Source organism: Ailuropoda melanoleuca, chromosome 19 (assembly GCF_002007445.2).
Source record: "Ailuropoda melanoleuca isolate Jingjing chromosome 19, ASM200744v2, whole genome shotgun sequence".
In the NCBI taxonomy this organism is placed as follows: domain Eukaryota; kingdom Metazoa; phylum Chordata; class Mammalia; order Carnivora; family Ursidae; genus Ailuropoda; species Ailuropoda melanoleuca.
This window is the reverse complement of record NC_048236.1, coordinates 2,307,773-2,330,426: the sequence shown is the minus strand read 5'-3', so window position 1 is coordinate 2,330,426 and position 22,654 is coordinate 2,307,773. Positions and strand designations below refer to the sequence as shown.

Below are 22,654 nucleotides of genomic sequence, written 5' to 3'. Positions count from 1 at the left end.
CAGCTCTTCAGCTTGAGGGCTGTGAGATGAGTTGGGCTGCCTTCCTCAGAGGACTCCTGGCTGTCCCCTCCTCCCCCCCGCCCCCTATCGTCTCCCTCACTAGCACATTCCAGCCCCCCCACCGCGTGCTCTAGAGCTGGGTCTCGGGGCAGCGGCAGGACAGAACACACAGACCAGATTCACAGCCGTTTATGAAAGTCCTGTTTAGACTCGGCAGACACTCCCGGCTGCCCCCTCCTACAGCATGAAGGGGAGGTCTGTGTTCTTCTCGCCAGTGCCCACGTAGATGTAGCCACAGTTCTTGGTGCGCGGAGCGTGGAAGAAGGTGAGGCCCGGCCAGAGCAGGCTTCGCAGCACCACCAGGGCGTTGCCCCTCTCCGCCTGGATGCTCCAGGACCCTGGGAGGAGGAGGCGGGAGGGAGGCCTGGGTGCCGTGGAGCCGGAGCTCTGCCCTGTGCAGAGGCCCCCCGGCCCCTTGGGCAGCCTGGCCCGGGTGCTACGGTTCCACTGGGAAAGGGAAGACAATTTAATTATCCCGCACTCTACTCCTCCTGATTGCCTTTTAGCCATTTCACTGCTCATTAAAACCACTTCCAGAGGGAGGGCAAAGGAAATGAAAAGAGGTGAAGCACACCCCGGTTCATTTTGTGCCTGTCAGCAAGTCTAGTTAAAGGTGGAGTGGGGGAGGAAGCAGAGCCCACAGGCGGGGGAGATGGGGCCCGGCAAGGAGAGCCTCTGTCCAGGCTTCCCCACCCGATGCGAGGGCCAGTCCGTCACCAGTGACCTGTGGTCCTGGCACAGTCTGCCCTTCTTGCCACTTTGCTCTCTCATCCCTAGTCCCAGAAGCCTCTGCCCCAAGATGGATTAGACCTGACCAGGGGCGCGCAGAAGTTGGGCCGTTTCAGGCCTCCCAGCCCAATAGCCCGTCCTGGCAGCCAGTGGACTGGGAGCCATGCTTGGCGGGAGGGGACTTGGGCTGCAGCTAATGAGCCTTTGTCTATGCTGGGTTCTGCCCTGGATTTTTGCTCCCCAGACAGGAGCAGCCCAGCCTGGGGCTGCGTTGTGCAGCCATGAGGACTTGGCGGGAAGGGCCTGATCTGGCTCCAGAACCAAGGGAGGGAGCCCCTGTGTGGGAGGAAGGAGCCTGGGAAAATCGCCTCTGGATGCGGATCTGGAGCTTCTATTCCCCTGCGCACTGAGGCCTCTCCCCGGCCCAGCCGCAGCCCTGCTCCAGGCCCTGCCAGAAAGGCGAATGCTTTGAAGGTTTTGGTGTTGGACCAGCCAGTGATGCACTGAGGCCTTCATCGGCTGCCAGCTCAGCCCGGCTGCTTGGCTCCCACCACCCCGGCTTCCCACAGGCCGCCTCCAGCCACGGCCCACCCTGGTCACTCCACACCCAGCAGCCTCACGGCTCCGTCCCCACCCACCAGGGCCCAATAGCAGCTCAGTCCCACTCAGGGTGCCGTCACCTGCCCGGGTCAAAGCCAGAGCTTTCTAGGTGCATGTAGGTCCTCTGGCGCCAGCCTGCTCAGGAGAGGCCGGCACCAAGTGTCACCACCTGTTCGGGACAGGGTGAACTGGAAGCAACAGTGTGGGCTTCATGCCCCCAGGCCCACACAGTGCTGGCCAGACAGCGTCAAGAAAGAAGAGGGCCCCTGGGTTACCAGAGCTCTGGCCCGAGAAGGGGGTAGTGTTTCCCTGGCTCCCACAACTTTCCTCACTGGGCACCTGAGGCCCTCCACCTCCCAGATCTGCCCTCCAGAGTTCTAGAGGCCCTAGCTCGCTGCTTTCCGAGTCACTCATTACAGAAAACAGACGGCCTGGGGGTAATGAGAGTGAGGGTGTGACAGAACAAAGTGTCCCCAGTGCACAGCATGCAGCTTTGGGCCAGAAGCACAGACCCCAGGAAGGTACATTCCCAACCCCCCCCACCCAGTCACCCCCACCAGTGCCCAGAGCATCATCTGGGGACAGCGCCTGCCCTTGGAGCCCATAGTCACACAGCTCTCTTGAACTGAAAGCAGGTCAGGCTCTGCCTCAATTCTCTGCCCACCCACGAGCGCAGCTTGCAACCTGCTTGGGCCCGATGCCCTGAAAGAAATGAAACCCTGGAGGCCCCCAGCCTAGATGGCTCGTGAGCTCACAGTCACCAGCACCTCGGCACGCCCTGGCGAGGGCTGACCTTTCCTCGCACAACCCTGCCCGCTAGGGTTTGGCCACCTACTACCTCCTGCCTCCAATAGATGAAGGGGCCCAGGCTCATCAGCAGGGCACCCCCCACCCCCACCGGGAGTAAGGGGAAACTGGCAGGGGTGCCAGAGAGAAAGGCAGTACCCCCACCAGGGCAAGGGGACAGCGCCAAACAGGCTGAAGGGTGCTGGCGGTGAATGGAAGTGGCATGTTAGGGGCCAGCCAGACAACAGCACCGCCTCCCTCCCTCCCTTGCATTCCTGTCACACTCCTGTCCTCTCCTCGTCCCTGGCTCAGCTGGTAGCCCAGGAAACACACGCACAGACTCTCAACGTGCCAGGAGTCACGTAGCATCTACCTGGAGAGCCTGGCACTCGCTCTCACCTTCACCCACTTGTGCTGCAACTGCTGGAAAGGCCGGGCGCAGCCACTGCCACCACCTCCTCTCAGGGGAAGCAGCCTTCTGTGGCCCTGGTCTCTTCCCAAGTCTCCCCAAAACCTCCCTCCTGCCCTCTGGCTGCCACTCCTCTCTCACAAGCTGTGTTTTGCTTGGGGGGGCAGCAAGCAGGTAAATCGGGATGGAGCCTCTTGGCAGGAAGTCCTCCTGGGTTGCGTGGGCCCCAGGGGTCTCACCTTGCTAGTGGAAGCCTCAGGCTAGCCTCAGGTGTGCGTGAGAAACAAAATTACATTCTCCTGCCCTCCTGGAAGAAAGGCAGCAAAGCTCTGAGATTACGTTGGAGGGAGAGAGTGGGCCAGATCGGGCACCGGGGCTCTCCAGCCACAGCAGATGGTTTTAAACTTTCTCCTCAGACCAGCCCCACACGACTTGTCACACGGCGCAGGAATGGCCGTGGGTCGCTTCTCTCAGAGCGGTCACTCCCCCCACGCCAGGCCCACAAGTTACGGTCAAATCCCGACAGTGGAAGAGTGTCCCCCCCCGCCTTGATGGGCAAGGCCGGGCCTCCTGGTCCAGAAGGCTAAGCACCTGTCAGCCAGGTTTCCAAGGGGCTGGGTGGGAGGAGCCACCTGCACACACCCCCAAGAGAAAGCCAGTGGGGCGCCGTGTTCCCCACCCGTCTCCAGGGTTCTGACTCCTCCGTCCCCCGCCGCCGCCTCAACCAGCACCACCACATTTTAAAGGCAGCTTTCCGGGCCGGCAGGCAGGCCCCTTGCTGCCCTCTGCTGCCTGAACTGGGCATTGCTGCCTGGCGCCCAAATGCTGGAGCCCCTCAGCCCCCCAGCGGAGTAAGGAGAGAGGCTCTGCCCTCCATCCCCCAGCCCGCTCTGCTTCCCAGGACACAGTGACCTTGTTCGTGAGGCACCTTCTATTTCACATTGCCACTGCCCCTCCTGTTTCATTTGATCTCCCCAAACCTCTGCGAGGCGAGGACAGCGTCTGGTTGGCGAGGGCATCCTGCCGCCCGGCAACGTACCCGCCCAGTGGCCCAGTGCCGCTGCAGTGAACGCTTGACGAGCACTGAACAGCGGAGTGCTACCTAGAACTCGGGCCCGACCCGGTGCTCTGTCTGCCCCGACTGCAGCCCAAGCTGAGAGAGCTCCTGGCTGTTGCCCTTCGTCCACCAGGGTGATGGTTCTGCCCCCAAAGCTACCCACTCCCACAAAACTCCGCAGGCAACAGGGCTGGTCCAGGAGCAAATTGCTGAGCCGGCCTACACTCAAGGGCACAGAGAGCAGGAGTCCTCCCCCCCCGGGGGGGGGGGCAGGCCCAACCTAAACCATCCCTGCTAACACGTGACACAGAGTCCCCTGAACAATTGCCTCAGTCCCAGAAAGGAGACAATGGCCCTTCCCCGGGCAGAAAATGGCTGTCAAATGCTAGTCCTGGTCCCAGAGAACCTGGGATTTTGGCCCCACTTCGCAGCCAGGCCCGCTGAGGCTGCTGTCTGCCTTGCAGGCAGCCTCGCAGCAGCTCTTTCTGCTCCTTCACTGGCAGGTGAGGAAGGGAGTCTGGGAGCAAAATCTGAGTGTCTGCTCTTTCCCGGAGCACCCACACTTCCACCCCCACACCACAGCCCCAACCAAGTCCTCCTGGGGAAATGCTGGGCCTGGCTGCCTGGAGGTCTTCTGATGGTGGCTCTGGGAGGCAGGGAGCTGGAGGCCCAGAAGCTGTGACGTTCCCCAAGGTGAGGCCAGGAGTATCCCCCTCTCAGGCCCCCACACACAGATGCCAAGAGCCCTCAGCCACCAAGGCTCCAGCACTGAGGACAGAGCCACACGCCAGGGCAGACTGAACCATCAGTCGGTCCTTCAGCCCTGAGGCCCGCCGTGAAGCCAGGATGTTTAGGGACTCAGGCCCCTGCAGCTCACCTACCTCCCAGGCCCAGGTTCTTACCTCCTGACGAATTCACTTGCCAACTACACACATCAGAGAAGGTGGCCCCAGCATCCTTTAGGAAGACCCCCAAGTTCCATATCTTACGACCCCAGCTGCAGGGAGAGACAGCTGCCTCCTGTGTTCCCTTGATCCAAAATGAAAGGGCAGACAGTGCTGATGGGGTTCCCTTAGGTAGACTTTGCCAGGCCCCAGCCCCATCTAGCCGGCTCCAGTCTTGGCTGCAAAGGCCCTAGCAGCCCCCTTCCTGCTCCCACCACAGAGGATGAAGCTGCAAGGGGGAGGAGGTACTCCTGGGTCAGCCCCGTAATCAGCCGGCACTGCGGACGGAGTGCGGCATCCGTGGGCCCTGGAGCGGTGAGCGAAGGCAGCCTGGAGCAGGGCTCTCCAGCCACCCCCAGATTCAGGGGGGCAGGGCTAGAGCCCCCAGACTAGTGGTGTGAAGAGGACTTTTCTCAGCCTGCCCCTTACACCTTGGTGCTGCGTCCCACCGCCACCGTGCTGCTGGCTTCCTGTTCCCACCAGGGATGTGCAGGCCCCTCTGGCCTCTGGCCAGGCTGTGAGCACAGTTGGAGGACAGAACGGGAGTCAGAAACCATGTCTCATGGGGGAGAAGTGCCCCAGCCCCTACCAACATTCTTTATCCCCCCACCCCAGGCCCAGGGGCCTCGTTCTAGGCTAAGGGTTCTTTGCACTGGGGTACCCCCATGTGGCAGAGGCCAGAGTGGCCCTTACTTGCTGGCAGCCGTTACCCTCTTGGGACCATCGCCCAGCCCCTGGGGCGCCGCAGGAGCCATGAAATGGCCTCCAGATCCCTACCTGGCCCTACTCCGTCCATCTGAGCACCTTAGTGTCACAGACTGCTCACGAGCCACCAGCAGCTCCCGCTGCCTTGCTGTAGGCCCCCACCCCTTGGTCGCCATGGTCCTCCTGGGCCTGCCCCAACTCGCCCCTAAGGTCTTTTTGCCACAAAAAGAACACTAATAACAATTACTAATTTTCTTTTGAGTCCTTACTATGTTAGGCACTGCTATAAACATCTTGTATATGCATTAACTCGTTCCATTCCCATAACAGCCCGATGAAGTGGAAAATACCGTTATTCCCTTTTAGGAATGAGGGAATGGAGGCACAAGGAAAGTGAGGCCTGCCCCGGGGTCACACAGCTAGTGAGTGGCAGATTCAGGATCCCAGCCGAGGCTGTCTGATGCCAGAGTCCCTACCTCAACCATCCCCCTTCCCCTTTCCCCCTTCCCCCCGGCTGGGAGTGCGCATGGTTCCCCAGAAGTGGTCCCCCGCACGGTGGGGGCGAATACCGTCCTGCCATTCCCACTGCCCACTGCAAGGGAAGCGCTAATCTGCTTGACACCAAGTTCATGCCAGAGCCCTGGAGTCTAAGACTCTAATGCTCACTGTGTCCTTGGCTTTCCCTGTCTGAGCCTGGTTCCTCACCTGTAAAACAGGGATGAAAACAGTAGGCATCCCTCGGGGCGGCTGTGATGAGGAACAGGAGATGAGGCATGGAGGGGGGTGAGCACGGCGCCCTGCATACAGCAAGCAGGACCACTGCTCTCGGGAGTCGCCATGCCCATCGTTATCCTTCTTGTTAGCACTGCCCTCATCCACAGCACGTCCCATCCCGGCAGTGCTCAGAAACCCCAAACACGGGGAGGGAACAGACAGAGGCGCCGCCCAGAGCCTGGCACTGGTCCTGGCAGACAGCCCCCAAGCAAGAGTGTCTTCCCAGGACACACGCGTCTCTGCCGGCACAGCTTGGGGGAAGGAAATGGGGTCCCCGTGACCCCACCCCCAACTGCTGGGAGTGTGCCTGGGCCGGTTGGGCCCTGAAGAACAGGAAGACCTCTGAGGCTGTACATTTTAAGATTAAAACGTACCACGCACATAGCAGGAAGCAAATGTACAAAACTCATTTCCTTAGCAGGTGGTCCGGCCTTCAGTCGCTCGGCCCCACTCACCGAGCACTGGCCATGTGCCAAGCACTGGATCTAACCCCAAACTGACAGGTGCGATGCACGTGTGGCTAGGATTTTCAGGGATGTTTTCAGAGATGTTTGGGAGAGGATTCCCAACCTGCCTCCTTCAAGAGGGGAATGGAAATCAAGAGAGGCATTGAGAGACGTCCTGTCTGTGGAATCACATGGAAGACAGGGCTTCCTTTTGTCTGCAGACATGGGCCGACTATTTATTATGAGCCGAGCCCTGGATTGAGCCCTGGGGAAGTCCCCACCCTCAAGGAAGCCCGGCGAGCCACCAGTTCCCGCTCGGGCCCTTGGTTTCGACCTCCAAGGAGAATGGCAGGGGGCAGGACACACTGCTCTGACCTGGGGGCAGATGCAATGTCCTCCAAGTCCCAGGCTATTACCTTTGGGGATGTCATGCTCTAAGGAGTCCATGAAGTCCAGGGAAGGGTCCAGGTCAGCCTTCTCCAGCAAGGTCTTGTTCCTCAGCCCAACAGGCTCCCTGAAGTGGAAGTAGGAACTGAGCTTCTTGGCTTCAGACAAGGACAGTCCTAAAACGAGGTGGTAGGTAGGAAAGGATGGTCGGCCCCAAACCCCTTTCTCCACGCATGGAGACCGCATGGAGGGACCTGCAAAGGACTCAGTCAGTTACTGACAGAGAACTAAAGGGAGAAAAAGGAGTGGTGTTCTGTCAGCCCAGGCTTGGTCCAGACCCTACGATGAGGAGACACCAAAGAGGAAGAAGGTGGGGGAGGCAGGGAGCCCAGACCCCCGCAAAGCCCTGGGACCCAGTTGGCCAAATGCTCTCCTGCCCTCAGGCAGGAATCAGGGTCCAGTGACTGGGCAGCCCATGCCAACCACCAATGCCAGGCCATGGAGCACATCCTCCCAAGGGATATGGCCACAGCTGGTCCTTCCAGAAAGTGGACAGGCTCCCCAGGACTCCCAGAAATGGGTCCGACTATGCTTGGGGAGAGACGCCCTACTGCCCTGGAGAGGGGCCCCGGAGACTTCACCTTCAAAGGTCCGATTGACGTGGATAGGTCCAAAAGGAGTCTTAAAAAGGGCTCCTCGAGGGATGACCGCCACAGCCTTGTCAATCTGGTCAATGACAGACACCAAGCGGGTCTCCTCCTTGATCTGGACCTGAGGAGACAGGAGACAAGCCAACCTGCCAGAGTGCTGTGCCACCACCCCTGGTGCAAGGGCCCTCTGCGTGACCATCTGACCTGGATCAGCACCGCGTGGATGCCAAGTCCATGGAAAAGCATGTTGGGCAAGCCCTCGCCTTCCCTCCTCTCAAGACTTCCTCCCTCCCTCCCTCCCTCCCTCCCTCCCNCATACTGATGGTGCAATATTTAAAACTACAAAAAAAAAAAAAAGCAGTCTCTCTCACTCCATCCCTGACCCTCCAACTGCCCTCACTGGAGACAACCACTGTTGATGGCTTCTTATGTACCCTTCCAGAAACATACCATCCTATCAGCATACGTAAATGTTGCTTATTTTGCCTTTTTAAAATATAAAAGCAATCCTGATCACTGTAGAATATTTAGGTCATACAGAAATAGTTTATAATACACTCCAAAGAATTAGAACCACTCGGAATCCCACCTTCTAAAGATAATCGCTTATAACATATTGGCAGACTTCCTTCCATTCTCTTTTCTGTGTATGTATTTAAAACAGAATTAGAGTCTCAGGTATGTAGTTTCAGATCCTATGCTTTGACTGAACATTTCTCAAGCATCGCCCCATGTTATAACTTTATCATGCAGATGAAATTTGGTTACAGTCAATATCAAGGGCGACCCTGAATAAACACTTCATAGAGGTGTCTGTAGGAAAGCAGCACTTGACAGGGAAAATGTGTCACCAGGGCCCTGAGAGTCACTCAGCCACTTATATCCCAGGAGCCTCCAACTGGAATTTTTACACTTTAGATGGAAAGTAACGCTTTACGCGTGCCTAGGCCAGAGCCTTCAAATAGGTCGCTTCGTTTAACCTGTACAGGACTACAAAGTCGATATCATTAACCCACCTTGTTTTGGAAAATAAGCCTCAGGGAGGTGGAGTTTGTCAGGTGGGGTAGGGGGAGAGGAGCGGGAACTGCAGTTGAGGCATCACAGGCCTCCACCGAGACTTTTGGCTTCACCCAGGTTCAAGTGCAAAGGCTGCGTTTTGAATTCCAGGTGTGTCTAGTTTCAAAATTGGCGCTCCCTATTTTTTGACCCAGCCGTCCCATTGCTAGGAGCTGAACCTTCAGAGAGTGTGCACGCATTGGAAATGACACTGCGTATAGGTCATTCTGTGGCACTGCCTGTCAGAGCTACAACTCGGAGACGTCGTGCATTTCCACGACGAAGACACTGATCTGGCTACGGGACAGTCACACACGGTAAAAACAAGTGCTCTCTCTTCAGAGCACTGACCTAGAAAGAGCTCCAAACAGGTGAGAAAAGCAAGGTGCAGAACTTTGCACAGAACATCTGCCACTTGTTCTGTCTTAAGATCAGAAGAGAATATGTGGAGGTCAGGTATTTGCCGAGGCTTGTATTTGCATCAGATGTCTCTGGAACTTTAATGTGTATTCGAATCCCCTTGGAATATGTTAAAATTCCGATCCTGACGCCAGCCCAAGAGTGTGCATTGCTAACTCCCAGGCCACGGTGATGCTTCTGGTCCAGACTGCACTTTGTGTAGCAAGACGTGGACATGCACACACGTGCAAAATGTCCCCTGGAAAGAGGACCTGGGGGACTGGCGGACAGGGAGGAGAGGGACACCTTCAAACTGCAAATCATGTGGCTATATTATCCAGTAAAATAAAAACTGATATGAAGATACAAGAGCCTGTGCACATCCCATTACCCCAGAGCGCAGCACACACCCCCTCTCCCAGCCCCCGCCCAGAGCCAGGCTCCCGACAGAGCCGCCCGTCCACTCGCCACGCTGTCGCACAGGAGCTGTGTGGGCTTATGCTGTGGCCACGGTAATTTCTATTGGGCTGGGCTTTGGGTGGCCCAGGCTCTCTTTGTCCTCCTTCTCTCATCGTCACTCACCACCACTTCTTCTTCAAAGACCTTATCGCCCTCGTTCGTCTTCTGCAGCTCAGTGTGTTCATACTCATGCGAGGGGTCCCCCATGAAGCGACCCTTCACCACAGACGTCTGCACCACCATCTCCTCCGTGGCCGGGGGCAAGAGGCTCCATTCCATGCAGTTCAGGCTGCCAACAACATCCCCATGATCCTGGTTTCCAGGCTTCCTGCCACCGCCCCTTCTCTTGAGGGAGGAAGCCCAAGAAAAACTGTTGGGGGTCACGCCTCTCCCCTTCGAAGCCCTAAGTGCCTATGGTGCACCCCACCCACCGTGAGTGAGGCAAATTCAAATTTATTCCGTAAAAGGTCAAGGTCACAAAAGCTTCGGGCCTACCAAAATTGCAAAAACTTCTTCCTAGATATTTGCACTGTGAGATTCCTAATGAGTTTCTAGCAGCTGAACTTTCCTCAGTTACAGGCGCCTCTCTATTTGGTAGGCCCCAAAGTCATGCTCCGCCTGCCTGCTGAGCCAACAGCAGGGCCACCTTCCCCCATATCTCAGGAAAGCCGGTCCAGACTCCAGGACCTGTCCTCTGAGGTCTCCTGCACTGACCCGCCCGGTCCCTTCCTCCCCACTCCTGCCAGGAGAGGGCATCCTCCCACTCCTCTCTAACGCGCTTGGCCCGTTGGGGGAGGGGAGGCCCTGCTCATCTTTCCGCCCTTCTCTCTCCACTGGCTCCTTTCTCAACATTGAAACTTCTCAGCTTTCTAAAACAACAGCTCTCAAATCCATGCTCTTCTAGAAAGTATCCTTTTCCTGTCCCTCATGCCTCTCCTCCAGCTCTGAATACTCTCAGAACAACTTGCCCCGCGGCAGCCTTTCCTCCCGTCACCTTCACTTTGCCCACAACACGGACACATCTTCCCCGCCATCCCACAAAACTGCACAGGAGGACATCCGCAGGACCTAAAAGCCAACAAATGCATTTCATTTCTGTTTCCTTTGGCATCTCCCTTCGCCCCCCCTCCACTGCCCTAAGTATTCCCAGGGAGCTATTCTTACCCCTTTCCTCTCTGCAGGCTGGCCCCCTGACTCCCAGAGCCCTAGCTACTGCCTAGTTGGTATCCAGAGCCCAACCACCTCACCAGCTCCACTGCTCCCCGCTGGTCCAAGCCCCTATCTACTCTTACCTAGATACTACAGTAGCCTTCTACCTGGTTACCTTCTACCTTCTACCCAAGTCCATACCTGCTCCCCTTTCAGTCTAGTTCCCATCCAGCTGCCAGATCATGTCTTTGTGTAGAAGCTTCCAAACACTTCCCATTAAGCTAAGTCCTTGCAATGCCCCACAAAGCCCTCTGGTCCCTTACCTCTCTGACCTCATGTCGTACAATGTTCCCTTCTCTCCAGCCACACTAGCCTCTATGGGTTTCCACCAACATTAAGTACACATCTGCCTCAGGGCCTTTGCACTTGCCTGGAATTCTCTTCCCTCAGATAAACACAGAGCTCACTCTCTCAGTTGCTTCCGGTCTCTTCACATATGTTACCTTACCAGAGAGACTATCTCTGGCCACCCTATTTAAAACAGTACCGCATCCTGTATTCTCTAGATCTGCAATGTACATGTGTTTATCTATTGTCTCCCTTCCCCCCACCCCCACACAAATAAAGTAGACTCCATGAAGATAAGGGCTTTGTCTCATTTACCACTGAATTCCTGGTACCGGACCAATGCCTGGCACATAGTAGGTGCTGAAGAAATAAAAACTTATGCGATAAAATGAGTCCCAAATCTCCATCTTCAGTCCAGATGTTTTGTCTGGACTCCGGGTTTGCACTTTAATATGTGCCTGTCCCCAGGCACCTCATCCCAAGTTCAATGGGGCTTTCCTAGTCCTGCTTCCTGAATTCTGTTCCAGTGGGTGGCACCAGCAGTCACCCAGCTGCCTTAGCTGGAAGGAAGGGTCCACCGTGACCTCTTCTCCACCTCTCCCACTCAGGCCCAAGTCTGGCCAGTGCCACTGCTCCGTCTTTCCAACCCTGGCCTACATTCCCTCAGCTACCTCTTCCTCGAAGCCTCCTTCCTCTGGACACTGCAACAGCGTCCTGAATGCTCACCCACTTCAGGCCCGTCCGCCCACTCAGATCTGAGCAGGCTCTTTGTTAAGATCCCCGAAGGGCTTTTCAGCTCTCCAGAGCCTCTGAGCAAAGTTCAAATCCCCCACCTCTCCATCCAGTCTGTGTAACATCCTGGCCTGCCCCTGTCGGGTTTACCTACCTGCTGTTCTCCCAAACACTCCAAGCCCACTCCAGCCAAGTTTGCAGAACTCTGCCCTCTGACTGGCATGCCTTTCCCCCACACCTTCCTGGGGACTCCTAATCAGCTTTCAGATCTCCCTTAGCAATCTTATTTCATTGCTCTCTAGAAGGCCTCCCTCGGNGCCTGTCCCCAGGCACCTCATCCCAAGTTCAATGGGGCTTTCCTAGTCCTGCTTCCTGAATTCTGTTCCAGTGGGTGGCACCAGCAGTCACCCAGCTGCCTTAGCTGGAAGGAAGGGTCCACCGTGACCTATTCTCCACCTCTCCCACTCAGGCCCAAGTCTGGCCAGTGCCACTGCTCCGTCTTTCCAACCCTGGCCTACATTCCCTCAGCTACCTCTTCCTCGAAGCCTCCTTCCTCTGGACACTGCAACAGCGTCCTGAATGCTCACCCACTTCAGGCCCGTCCGCCCACTCAGATCTGAGCAGGCTCTTTGTTAAGATCCCCGAAGGGCTTTTCAGCTCTCCAGAGCCTCTGAGCAAAGTTCAAATCCCCCACCTCTCCATCCAGTGTGTGTAACATCCTGGCCTGCCCCTGTCGGGTTTACCTACCTGCTGTTCTCCCAAACACTCCAAGCCCACTCCAGCCAAGTTTGCAGAACTCTGCCCTCTGACTGGCATGCCTTTCCCCCACACCTTCCTGGGGACTCCTAATCAGCTTTCAGATCTCCCTTAGCAATCTTATTTCATTGCTCTCTAGAAGGCCTCCCTCGGTCCCCTTTTGCATACCCCTCTGTCTTGGGGTTAACCCACCCCGCTTTAATTGCTGGGTTACATGTCGGTCTTCCTTCCTAGGATGTGACTAACTTGGAGACGGGTGAGTCTTAGCCGTCTTTGTAACCCCAAGTCCACACAGAATGCCTTCAATCAATGTTGGATTGATGCCTGAACAGATAAATGAAGTTTCCAACTCCCTGCGGCCTGAATGGCTTGTTTTCTAAGGTGGTGAGCTTCCCGACATCGCTGGGGGTTGTCAAGAAAGAGGCGGGGTGGCCTTGTATGGTAGATACCGTCTGGGGAATTTTCCCCGGTTCTAAATCCCTCCTCTCCCGTGCCTTATTCGTTCTCTACTTCCTAGAGCGCCTCCTTTTGCGTGCCAACGCCTCCGCCGAAGATACTTCTGGACTTCCAAACAGCACCTCATTACCCTGCAGGGCTCCCGACCCTTCTCCAAACTGCGCTCTCCAGGCCTGCACCTGCGTCTACCCCAGGTCCCCATACTCCGGGACCTTTCACCTTGCTGCGCCTCCGTTCTTGGCCCAGCCTGTATCATAAACCCACCTACGTCCAGATTTCTCTCCGCCCCGACCCTCGCCCCGCGCCTCTGCTCCGCGAGGTTCTCAGGCCCCGGCCCCTTAATCCTCCCCAGCTCGTGGCGTCCCCGGCCCCGTCCCAACAGGCCCTTCTCCAGGTCAGTCTCCCCAGACCCTGTCCCCCCGCGGCCAGGAGCCCGTCGGCCCACCCCCTTTCGATTCCTACCACGCCCACCCCTTCCCGGCCGCCGGGTGGCGCCCCCTTCAGGAGTCGGGCGCCGCCTCCACCTGTAGAGCGTCTTGCGTGGTGCGAGCTGGTCCTCACTCAGGCCCTGCGCGATGTAGTAATCGGCGACGAGGCCGAGGATGCGGCCCCAGAAGAGGACCCGATCGTAGCGGTAGTCGCGCTTCACCAGCGTGAGGGAGGTGAGCAGCGAGGCCCGACGGTCGGGGCTGAGGCCCTGGCCGCTGCCGGACGCCAGCTCCAGAGACAGCAGGAGGCTCTCCGCGTCCATCGCGCCCACGGCTCCGATCAACGCCCGCCAGGTTGCTAGGAGCAACTGTCTCCACGGAGACCCAAAGCTCTGCCCTTCCGTCGCGCAGGAAGGATTCCAGCCGTCCGGCCCCGCCCGCTCGGAGCCTCAGGCCCGCCCTGCTCCCCACACAGCCCTTCCTTCCTCAAAGCCTGGGCACACTAGCTCCCGTCCTCCTGCTTCTCACGTGGGGGACCACACGTGTTCTGCTGTCACGGTAATGGCGTGGTTTCCCCTAACACAGGTAGCCTACCGTGTGGGATTGAAGGTCCCCGGTTCCGTGGATATTTTTGCCTTTTCCGAGCCTTTCCTACAGTTGAATAATTGAGTCCTCACTGTAGATATGCAATGAGGGCTTGGGAAGAAAAACGACACGACGGTGACCTTAGCTGTATTACTTCACTCCGTTGTGCCCCTTCTTGGCCTCAGAATTGTGTGAAGAAAAGAATTTGAGATCTTGGCTCTCAAAGTCTAGGAATCCAAGACAATCAACCCCCACCCCAAGCCAGGTCCTTCAGACTGGGGTCCATCGTTCCGTTCTCCTCAGTCTTCATGAGATGTGTCTATTCACCCCTTCCGTAGGACTATTCCACCCAAGTGACAAATGGAGACCTAAGCACTGGGGCAAGGTACAAGCCCACACCTTGGGGGAGCAGGGTGTGAAGAGAAGTACAAAAACGATGACATCACCTGTCACCTACATTTAGCTCCCTCGGGCCCGCAGCTGTTGCTTTCAGGCCCAAATGGTAGTAAGACAGAAAAGGCCAGAACCCTACTGCAGCTGGGGCTCTCCACTCCCTGGGTTAGGGACTCCTTCACATCCGCCTCTGGAGACCCCGGCCAAGGTCAAACAGGTGAACAGATGCCTCAGCAAGCTCGTTGTCAGGGAAAGAGATAGGATTTGATTTTTTTTTTAAAGATTTTATTTATTTATTTGAGAGAGAGGGAGAGAGACAGAAACAGAGAGAGGACATGGGCAGAGGGAGAGGAAGAAGCCGACTCCCTGGCGAGCAGGGAGCCTGACACGGGGCTGTGATTAATACTGACTGACCTTTTCATTTCTGGATTCCTTTGGAGAGGACTCATGCAATCAGAATGACGTGGTCCCCCTTGCCAAGCCAAGAGAGAAATAAGTGTCTCAATTACCCAGATAATTACTTTGTTTTGATTATCTGGGCATTGCTTAGGAAGCCTTTTAAAATTTGAGGGAGCTGACTTGGCCTAAGGTGTCTTCCATCTCAAAACAATCTGTAACTCCCTTGTCCAAAACTCTGCCTCCCCTCAGAGCCTTCAGCCTGTCCATTCCCAAGTGGGAGATATGGCCCCGTCCCTCTTTCATGAGGCAGTATCCTCGGACCGAAAACCAGCTGAAATTCTAACTGGTGGATTATGCTTCGAGGGGTCACAGTGCCAAAATCACCCAAACCTTTTATTCTTCTTGAGTCCAGATTTACTGACCACTTATTAACGGCAGGTTCCTTGTCAGGAGCCAAAGTCTGAAGCCAGAGAAGGGAGTCCTACCGCTTTCCAAGGCTACTGCCTTTGGCACAGTGCATGCGCTGAATTATTTCCGAGTAAAACCACACAGGCCGCGCAGCACAGCGTATGGTCCTCAGCCTCCGGAGCCGGCTCGACTGGGTTAGAATCCAGGTTTCCCCACATAGGCAAGTTACTCTATTTCCCCAAGCCTCATCTATAAGATGGGAACAACAGACTGTGGCTGGTTGTTACATGAGATAAATGTGTGTAAAGTGCTTAAAACATAGTATAAAATGTAAACCATGTTTTATGTCTTAACACCAAAACATTCTTCTTCTTAAAACATAAAGAATAGGATATATTTATATTGTCTCCATTTACACACACACACACACACACACACACACCTACCCATCTCCAACACCAACAGGGTAAGGACTCTGTCTCCAACTTGTTTCCAAGAAATAAGCAGGTGTTCTCAGGGACAAAGAACCATCAGTGCTCAGCAATCAGGTCGGCAAGAAGCCAGGGTCAGGATGGCCGGGTCAGAGGTGCCGCCGGCAGGAGAGCAGGGTGCGCCTAAGGACAGTGCTGCCATCGGGAATGGCCAGCAGCCGCCTGATGACTGCAATGGAGACAGGCTAGGCAGCACCCCCAAGGGACTTCCGGCCTCGCGAGCTGTTCCCATAGGCTTTGCAACTTGGCAAAGACCCTCTCAGTTTTCTCTTCTCAGCCCAGTCTCTCCGCCCCTCTTCCCCTGTGTGACCGTTGGCACACATACTGTAAGGACCACAAAAATCCCTACGTGGCAAGGAAAGGAGATCGGCGAGAGGTAGCTGATGAGGACTCTAGTTCCCAACTCTGACCGCAAAGTGTTACGGAACGGCGGCCAAGTCCCTTCCCTTCCCAGATGGGCCTAGGGCTGATGAAGAGAAAGAACCATCAGTAAAAAAAAAAAAATCCTAGAAGCCCTGAAGCGTAAGAGGCCAAGGAGAAAGACAAAATACTCCAGTCTTAACCCTGGAAATCTTTAAGTCAAGAGTTACAGGATAATTGAATGCAAATCCATTAATTTTTATATTTAAGTTCATTATGTCCCTAGTAAAAATTCTGAAAGACCATAGCAAAAAGCATAAAAGGGCCGCTTCCATAAGACTGTCCGTCTATGGGCCCATATTTGCTTTCCAACCCGAACAGAAATGCCTGACCCAGCACCCTCTGGGAAAATCAACCTTTGATTCAAAGAGATTTTTTTCAGTGATAATTATGACAGCCACAGCCATACAGTCAGCCCACCAGGAAGTCTGAGGAGGGGAGGCAGGCTGCTGGAAGGACAGAACATTCCTCTCACCAGGAAGCAACTCCAGCTCCAAGCAAGAGATGGGTGACTTGGTGACACAGGGGGAAAGATCATTGAAGCCATTGTGTTCACGAGGAAGAAGCACCCCCATTCACTCGTGGAAGCCTTTAAGTGTCACCGGTGCCTGGAACCAAATGTAATCCTCCCAGGCTGCGGCTGGGACAGAGGGTCTGCCACAGGACAGGACCACGGTCAGTTTGTGGCCCCGGGTGGGCACTCGGTAGTTGAGCTTGGGTCGAAACCAATCTTCTCCACAGTCCCGGTGCCCCTGTGCCATGACAATGGTGCCCATGAGCGGAGGAGCCTGCAGCTCACTGAAGGCATCAGCCATGAAAATGGCTCGGAAGAGACGGCGCAAGCAAGCTGCTGTGCTCGGGCTCTGCTCCATGCTGTTGGGGGCCAAGCGGGACAAGTCAAGCTCGTAGAACTCCTTGGGACTTAAGGCACTGCCACCAAGGAGGATAAGCACGCGGGGTACTAATGTCCGGGCAAAGAGACCCTCTAGGTGGCTTAGGACACTCTCCAGCTCTGCCAGGGCTTGTTGGCATTTCCTGCTGCTCACCTCAGCGGTGGCCCGAGCTTTCTTCTTCGTCGCATCCTCGGCCTGTGAGGACAAAGACCGGTGAAAGGGAAGGACAAGATGGGGGAAGCTGATGTCCTATGAAGAACCCCGCTGGGATGCAGCAGACTTCTGGGACTGGGTGTCCATGGCCATGACACTGGGTTTTTCTCAGAGGGTAATATATTAAAAAGGAAAATGCATTCTTTGTGTCAAACCATACTTTTCCCATGCTCAGAACAGCAAAGACAGTACTCTGAAGCAGGAGGGCATCCAGAAAGAAGCAACTAAAATAGTCAAGGAGATTTGGTGGCATGGCAGGTGGCAAATTTTGCTGTGCCGTGAGTGATAACAGGAAATGAGGATAATCTAGCTTAATAAAGGTGATTCTGGAGTTGGTCTTCCAGTTAAATGTGGAAAATTAAACACATGTTTCTTTGTGGTCCCATCTGAAATATTACTAAATGAGAGAAAAAGGAAGGGAGGGAGGGGAGAAAAAAAGGGAACTCAACAAATTTTTGGAAAATAGAAGACAGATGGAAGAATTCAAGGGAGCTGCATACCAAGTGCTACAAGAAGGAACCCCCCATGAAAAGCAAACCGATTCACACTGCAGAACCCCAGAATGGCTCTGGAATTGGCAACTTAGGCACCACAGACGAGCGAACAGAGGGGAACTGAGTGAAAACCCGTGTGAGGACCCTTAGATCATCTCCCAATTTCCTCTACCCAGTCTTCTCCAGAGAGAAGACTTTCCATACTGATGTTTTGGGAGTTCTCCAAAGAGACCATTAGGTTCCTCCCCAATATCCTCAGAGTGAAGTCTATCAGCTCACAAGGCCCAGCCATGCACACGGAGCTTTCATTGATTTATTCTTAAATATTCACCAGACACAGAATAAAAGCCTCTAACACGAACGTCAGAGACCAAAACAAATAGCAAAAAGGAATCCAGAAAAAAACGGAAAACTGAAAAGAACAGAGTAAAACTTCAAAAATACAATAATTAATATACTCAAGTAAGAGAAGATCATATAGACATGAAACAACAGGATGCTTTAAAAAAAATGAAAAAAAAAATTAGAAAGAGCTCTTAAGACTATGATTGCAGGGGCACCTGGGTGGCTCAGTTGGTTAAGCGTCTGCCTTAGGCTCAGGTCATGATCGTAAGGTTCTGGGACTGAGCCCCATGTCTCAGCAGGGAGTCTGCTTCTCCCTCTCCCTCTGCCCCCCCATTCTCTCTCTGTCTCAAATAAATGATCTTTTAAAAAAATATATGATTGCCAAAAAAAAATTATAGAAGTGTTAGAATATAAAGTCAAGGAAGTCCCCCAGTAAGTAAAACATAAAAACAAAGATGGGGGCGCCCGGGTGGCTCAGTCAGTTAAGCGTCTTTCTTGAGCTCAGGTCATGATTTCAGGGTCCTGAGATGGAGCCCGCATGGGGCTCCCTGCTCAGTGGGGAGTCTGCTTCTCCCTCTCCCTGCTGCTCCCCCTGCTTGTGCTCTCTATCGAATAAATAAATAAATAAAATCTTTAAAAGACACACACACAGATGAACATCTGGGGAGAAAAGACACTAAAATTAAAGTGTCAGTTCATGAAGTCCAAATGCAACACAATAGCAGGAGGGTTAGACTATCAAAGACTAGGGTGGCAGAGAAACTAAAGCCATGGGGCTGAAACACATTCCTTACAGCTGTTGAGGTTGACAGGGCCTTTAGACTCCTTCGAACCCCTTTCACCTGCCTACCTTGCAACAATCACAGTCTCCCCCAGCTTTCTCCCAATGCCTGTGCCTACCTGGGGAGAAGGTTTTCGGTAGAAGTGCTTAAGCTGTTCATAGGGCAGAGGCAGTTGTTGGCGCTGGTACATGATATGCTTTAGAAGTTCACAAGTAAACCGACAGCAGCCTTCCTGGCTTACAGGCCCGGGAAACACCACTGGTACCAGGCAGTCTCTGGGGCAAAAGGGCTCCGAAGGCTTGGGGGGTTCTTGAGTAGAGGTAGTCTCAAGTAGTTCTATCTGGGGGGCGTGGGTTTCCTCTGACTTCTCATACCATTCCAAATCTAGTAAATGAGCAGAGAGACGAGAGACAAAAAATTTAAAAGCCAAAGTCAGTCTTCTCATTCCCTTGTATTGGGGAGGGGACAGCCCGACACATTCCCTCCGCAAACCCCTTGAGAGTGGTGGCGGGCAGATTCCCGACCCCAGTCGCCTAAGGTGACTTAAGTGACGGCGGAATGGGGGTTGGAGGTGGAGGAGGGAGAATTTCAGACGCCGTGACTAGGGCTCCGCTCAGAAAGTGGAGGCCCTGATCTGGGGAAATTCGTTTACACTAAGTGTAATCAAGCGGGGTCCAGAACGCCGCGGAGAGGAAGACAGAGTGGGGACGAACCAATGGGATCCAGGACGGAGGAGGCGATGAGTCCCTGGGGCTGAGCCGGAGCCAGGAGGGACGCCGGCAAATGGGGGCAAGGAAGACGGGGCCAGAGAAAGGGCCATGGGCTAAAAGACTGGATAGCGGCCGTAGGGAAGAAACAGGTCCCCAAGGCTCCCCGAGCTCCGGACCTTAGGCCTTACCAGGTTCTGCGGCCGGGCACAGCACTTCCGGCTCCGGAGCCGCCATCACGACCTCCTCCCTCTTCTCCATGTAGTTTGAATGGGCGCCCCGCGGGGTATCATGGGAAGCCCTCGCCTCTACTTCCGGCTGGATAGGGGCGAATCGGGCGCCGCCCCGTCGCAGTGGTGGGAGCTGGGCGGGGTTGGGATTTGATCCCTGTGCTGTCTCCTAACACTCCCGCAGGGGTATGCCGAGTCCTTCTCCCACAGGGAGCCCACGCTCTCTCAGGCACTGAGGCGAGCCTTCCAGAGGGCATTCGTCCTCACGCACCCATTCCCTCCTGCGTTCACTATTCAGTGTGCACCTACTTCGTGCCAGGCCCTGTCCTAGGTGCTGGAGCCTCTGGCAAACCAAGCAGGAGGCAGTTGCTGTCCTAAGGGGTTTGCTGCCTAGAAATACAATACCATGTGATGAATTATATACCGCGGGGTGTGCACGGGCTGTGGATAGAACAACCGGCCACCTAACCTAGATGGTGTGGAAGCAAGGTGTGGTCCCAGAGGAAGTGTGCCCAAGAAACTGTGACTGTAGGATGAGGAAAGGTAAAGAGGAGGGCCTAGGTATCCTGGAGACCTTGAGAGACAAGAGCATCCTTCATTCAAGGAATGAAGAGTTTAGGGGCACCTGGGTGGGTCAGTCGGTTGAGTGAGGGACTCTTGATTTCCACTCAGGTCATGATCTCAGGGTTGTGACATTAAGCCTGTGAGAGCCTCTGAGCTTAGTGCCAGAGTCTGCTTGAGATTCTCTCTCTCCCTCTCCCTCTGCTCCTTACCCACTCACGTACTCTAAATAAATAAATAAAAATAAAATAAAAAGGAAAGAGTTCAGATTATAAAGAGTTAAGTCTGTGGCAGACAAATAGGATCCAGATCATGGCAAAGCTTTACAAGCTGCATTAAAAAGTTTGAACTTGGGGGTTCCTGGGTGGCTCAGTTGTTAAGCGTCTGCCTTCGGCTCAGGGCATGATCTCAGAGTCCTGGGATCGAGCCCCGCATTGGGCTCCCTGCTCCTCTGTGAAGCCTGCTTCTTCCTCTCCCACTCCCCCTGCTTGTGTTCCCTCTCTCACTGGCTCTCTCTCTCTCTCTCTGTGTCAAATAAATAAATAAATAAAATCTTTAAAAACATTTTTTTTGAACTTGATCCATAGAGGGACGGGGAAGCTTTGAAAGCTTTAAGTAAAGGACTGACATGATTAAATTTATATATTTAATCTCTACACTGGCTGCACTGTAGAGATTACATTACAGGGAGGATGAGAGAGGAGGCAGGGTTACCAATTAGAGCTAGTGACTGCAGTTACCCAAGTGCATTGCTGAAAGAGCCCTGAAATGTCGTAGTCACCGTGGGGTGGAAAGAAATCGGTGAACCCTAGAGATATTTAGGAGGTCCAATGAGCATGACTTGGTAGTTGATTCCAGGAAGAGGAAATGGGATAAAGACTACCAAGAAGACAAGCAGGTTTTTTAAGTTTAGCAACTATATGGTCAGTTGTACCATTCAGTGAAAGAGGGAACACTAAAGGAAGACCAGGTTTATTGGTGTGTGGTATGGAAGAAAAGATGAGTTCAGTTTTTGACAGGTTGAGCTTGCTGTTCCACTGGACAGTGAGGAGATATTTAGGAACACCATAAAGAACAGAAATGTATTCGAGAGTCATCAGTGTAGGAGTAAATACTATTACCCAGGGAGGGCACATAGAATGAGGATGAGCTGGGGTCCTGAAGACACTAATGTTTAGGGGGTGAATAGAGAAAGAAGAGCCTGTGAGGGAAACTGAGGAGTAGGTAGAGAGGTATAAAGAGGAATAAACAAGTGTCAGGTCATGGAGGCCAAGAGGGGTGTGTCTCAGGAAGTAGGGAGCAGAGACCAAACATACTGTAAAAGTACAATGATTAAAATACTGTGGTGTTGGTTCAGGAATAAGCAAACAAACAACAAAACAGGAGAGAGTCCAGAAACAGATCCATGTATATGTAGATCTTAGTATATGATGAAGGTGACTTTTCAAAGTAAGTAACTTGAGACAGCTCCCTATCCATTTAAAAGAGAAAACATCAAATTAGTTTCTACCGCACATCTTACATAAATTCTAAATGAATTAAAGATCTAGGGGTGCCTGGGTGTGGTGCAGTCAGTTAAGTGGCTGCCTCTCGGTTTTGGCTCAGGTCATGATCTCGGGGTCCTGGGGTCGAACCCTGTATCCGGCCCCACGCTCAGTGCAGAGTCTGCTTCAGGATTCCTTCTCTCCCTCTGCCCCTCCTCCCACTCTTGCTCATGTTCTCTCTCTCTAAAGTGAATAAATAAATCTTTTTAAAAAATGGATTGAAGGGGCGCCTGGGTGGCTCAGTTGGTTAAGAGTCTGCCTTTGGCTCAGATTTTGATCAGCAGGGACCCTTCTTCTCCCCCTCCCTTTGTGCCTTCCCTCCACTTGTGCTCGCTCTATGTTGCTCTTTCAAATAAATAAATAAAATCTTTAAAAATTAAAATGGATTAAAGATCTAAACATAAAAATAAACCTCCAAACTCCTTGAAGAAAATATTGGGGAATAATTCATAATCTAGGAGTGGGGTTACCCTAGGCATGAGAGAAAACCAAGAAAGTATAAATGGAAAAATTGCTAATTTTGAATTTATTTTTTAAATTTTGTTATTTTTTAAACAAGCAGGGGGAGTGGCAGGCAGAGGGAGAAGCAGACTCCCTGCTGAGCAAAGAGCCCAACTCAGATCTCGATCCCAGGACCCTGAGCTCATGACCTGAGCCGAAGGCAGACACTAACCAACTGAGCCATCCACATGTCTCTGAATTTAAAACTTATGTAAAGGTACTACACACAAAGAATAAATGACTAATTATACACCAGGAAAAAATGTGTGTGTGTGTGTCTGTGTGTGTGTGTGTCTGTGTGTATATAATCCCATAGCCAGTCACCTCATAAGCAACCCTTCCAGGAAACCAGACACAT

At 53.8% G+C, this 22,654-nt stretch overlaps 2 protein-coding genes across 3 annotated transcripts; both read right to left on the bottom strand.

Moving 5' to 3' along the window:
* Window positions 1-188: 188 nt before the first annotated feature.
* Window positions 189-14,321, bottom strand: RSPH9 (radial spoke head component 9). 2 transcript variants are annotated; one of them, XM_019794375.2, is made up of 5 exons: window positions 13,427-14,321; window positions 9,585-9,831; window positions 7,539-7,668; window positions 6,927-7,073; window positions 189-398 (listed from the first exon to the last, which is right to left on the bottom strand). In XM_019794375.2, exons 1-5 carry the CDS (start codon window positions 13,651-13,653, stop codon window positions 238-240), a joined length of 912 nt encoding a protein of 303 aa, XP_019649934.1. In that variant the 5' UTR covers window positions 13,654-14,321; the 3' UTR covers window positions 189-237. The 2 variants fall into 2 exon arrangements, with proteins under 2 accessions (XP_019649934.1, XP_002914508.1); XM_002914462.4 differs by having other exon boundaries at window positions 9,585-9,750; window positions 13,427-14,309.
* A 1,890-nt stretch (window positions 14,322-16,211) lies between these two features.
* MAD2L1BP (MAD2L1 binding protein) lies at window positions 16,212-19,772 on the bottom strand. The gene is made up of 3 exons (XM_002914463.4): window positions 19,652-19,772; window positions 18,872-19,137; window positions 16,212-17,114 (listed from the first exon to the last, which is right to left on the bottom strand). The coding sequence occupies exons 1-3, from the start codon at window positions 19,719-19,721 to the stop codon at window positions 16,602-16,604; spliced, it is 849 nt and encodes a 282-aa protein (XP_002914509.4). The 5' UTR covers window positions 19,722-19,772; the 3' UTR covers window positions 16,212-16,601.
* Between the last annotated feature and the right edge of the window lie 2,882 nt (window positions 19,773-22,654).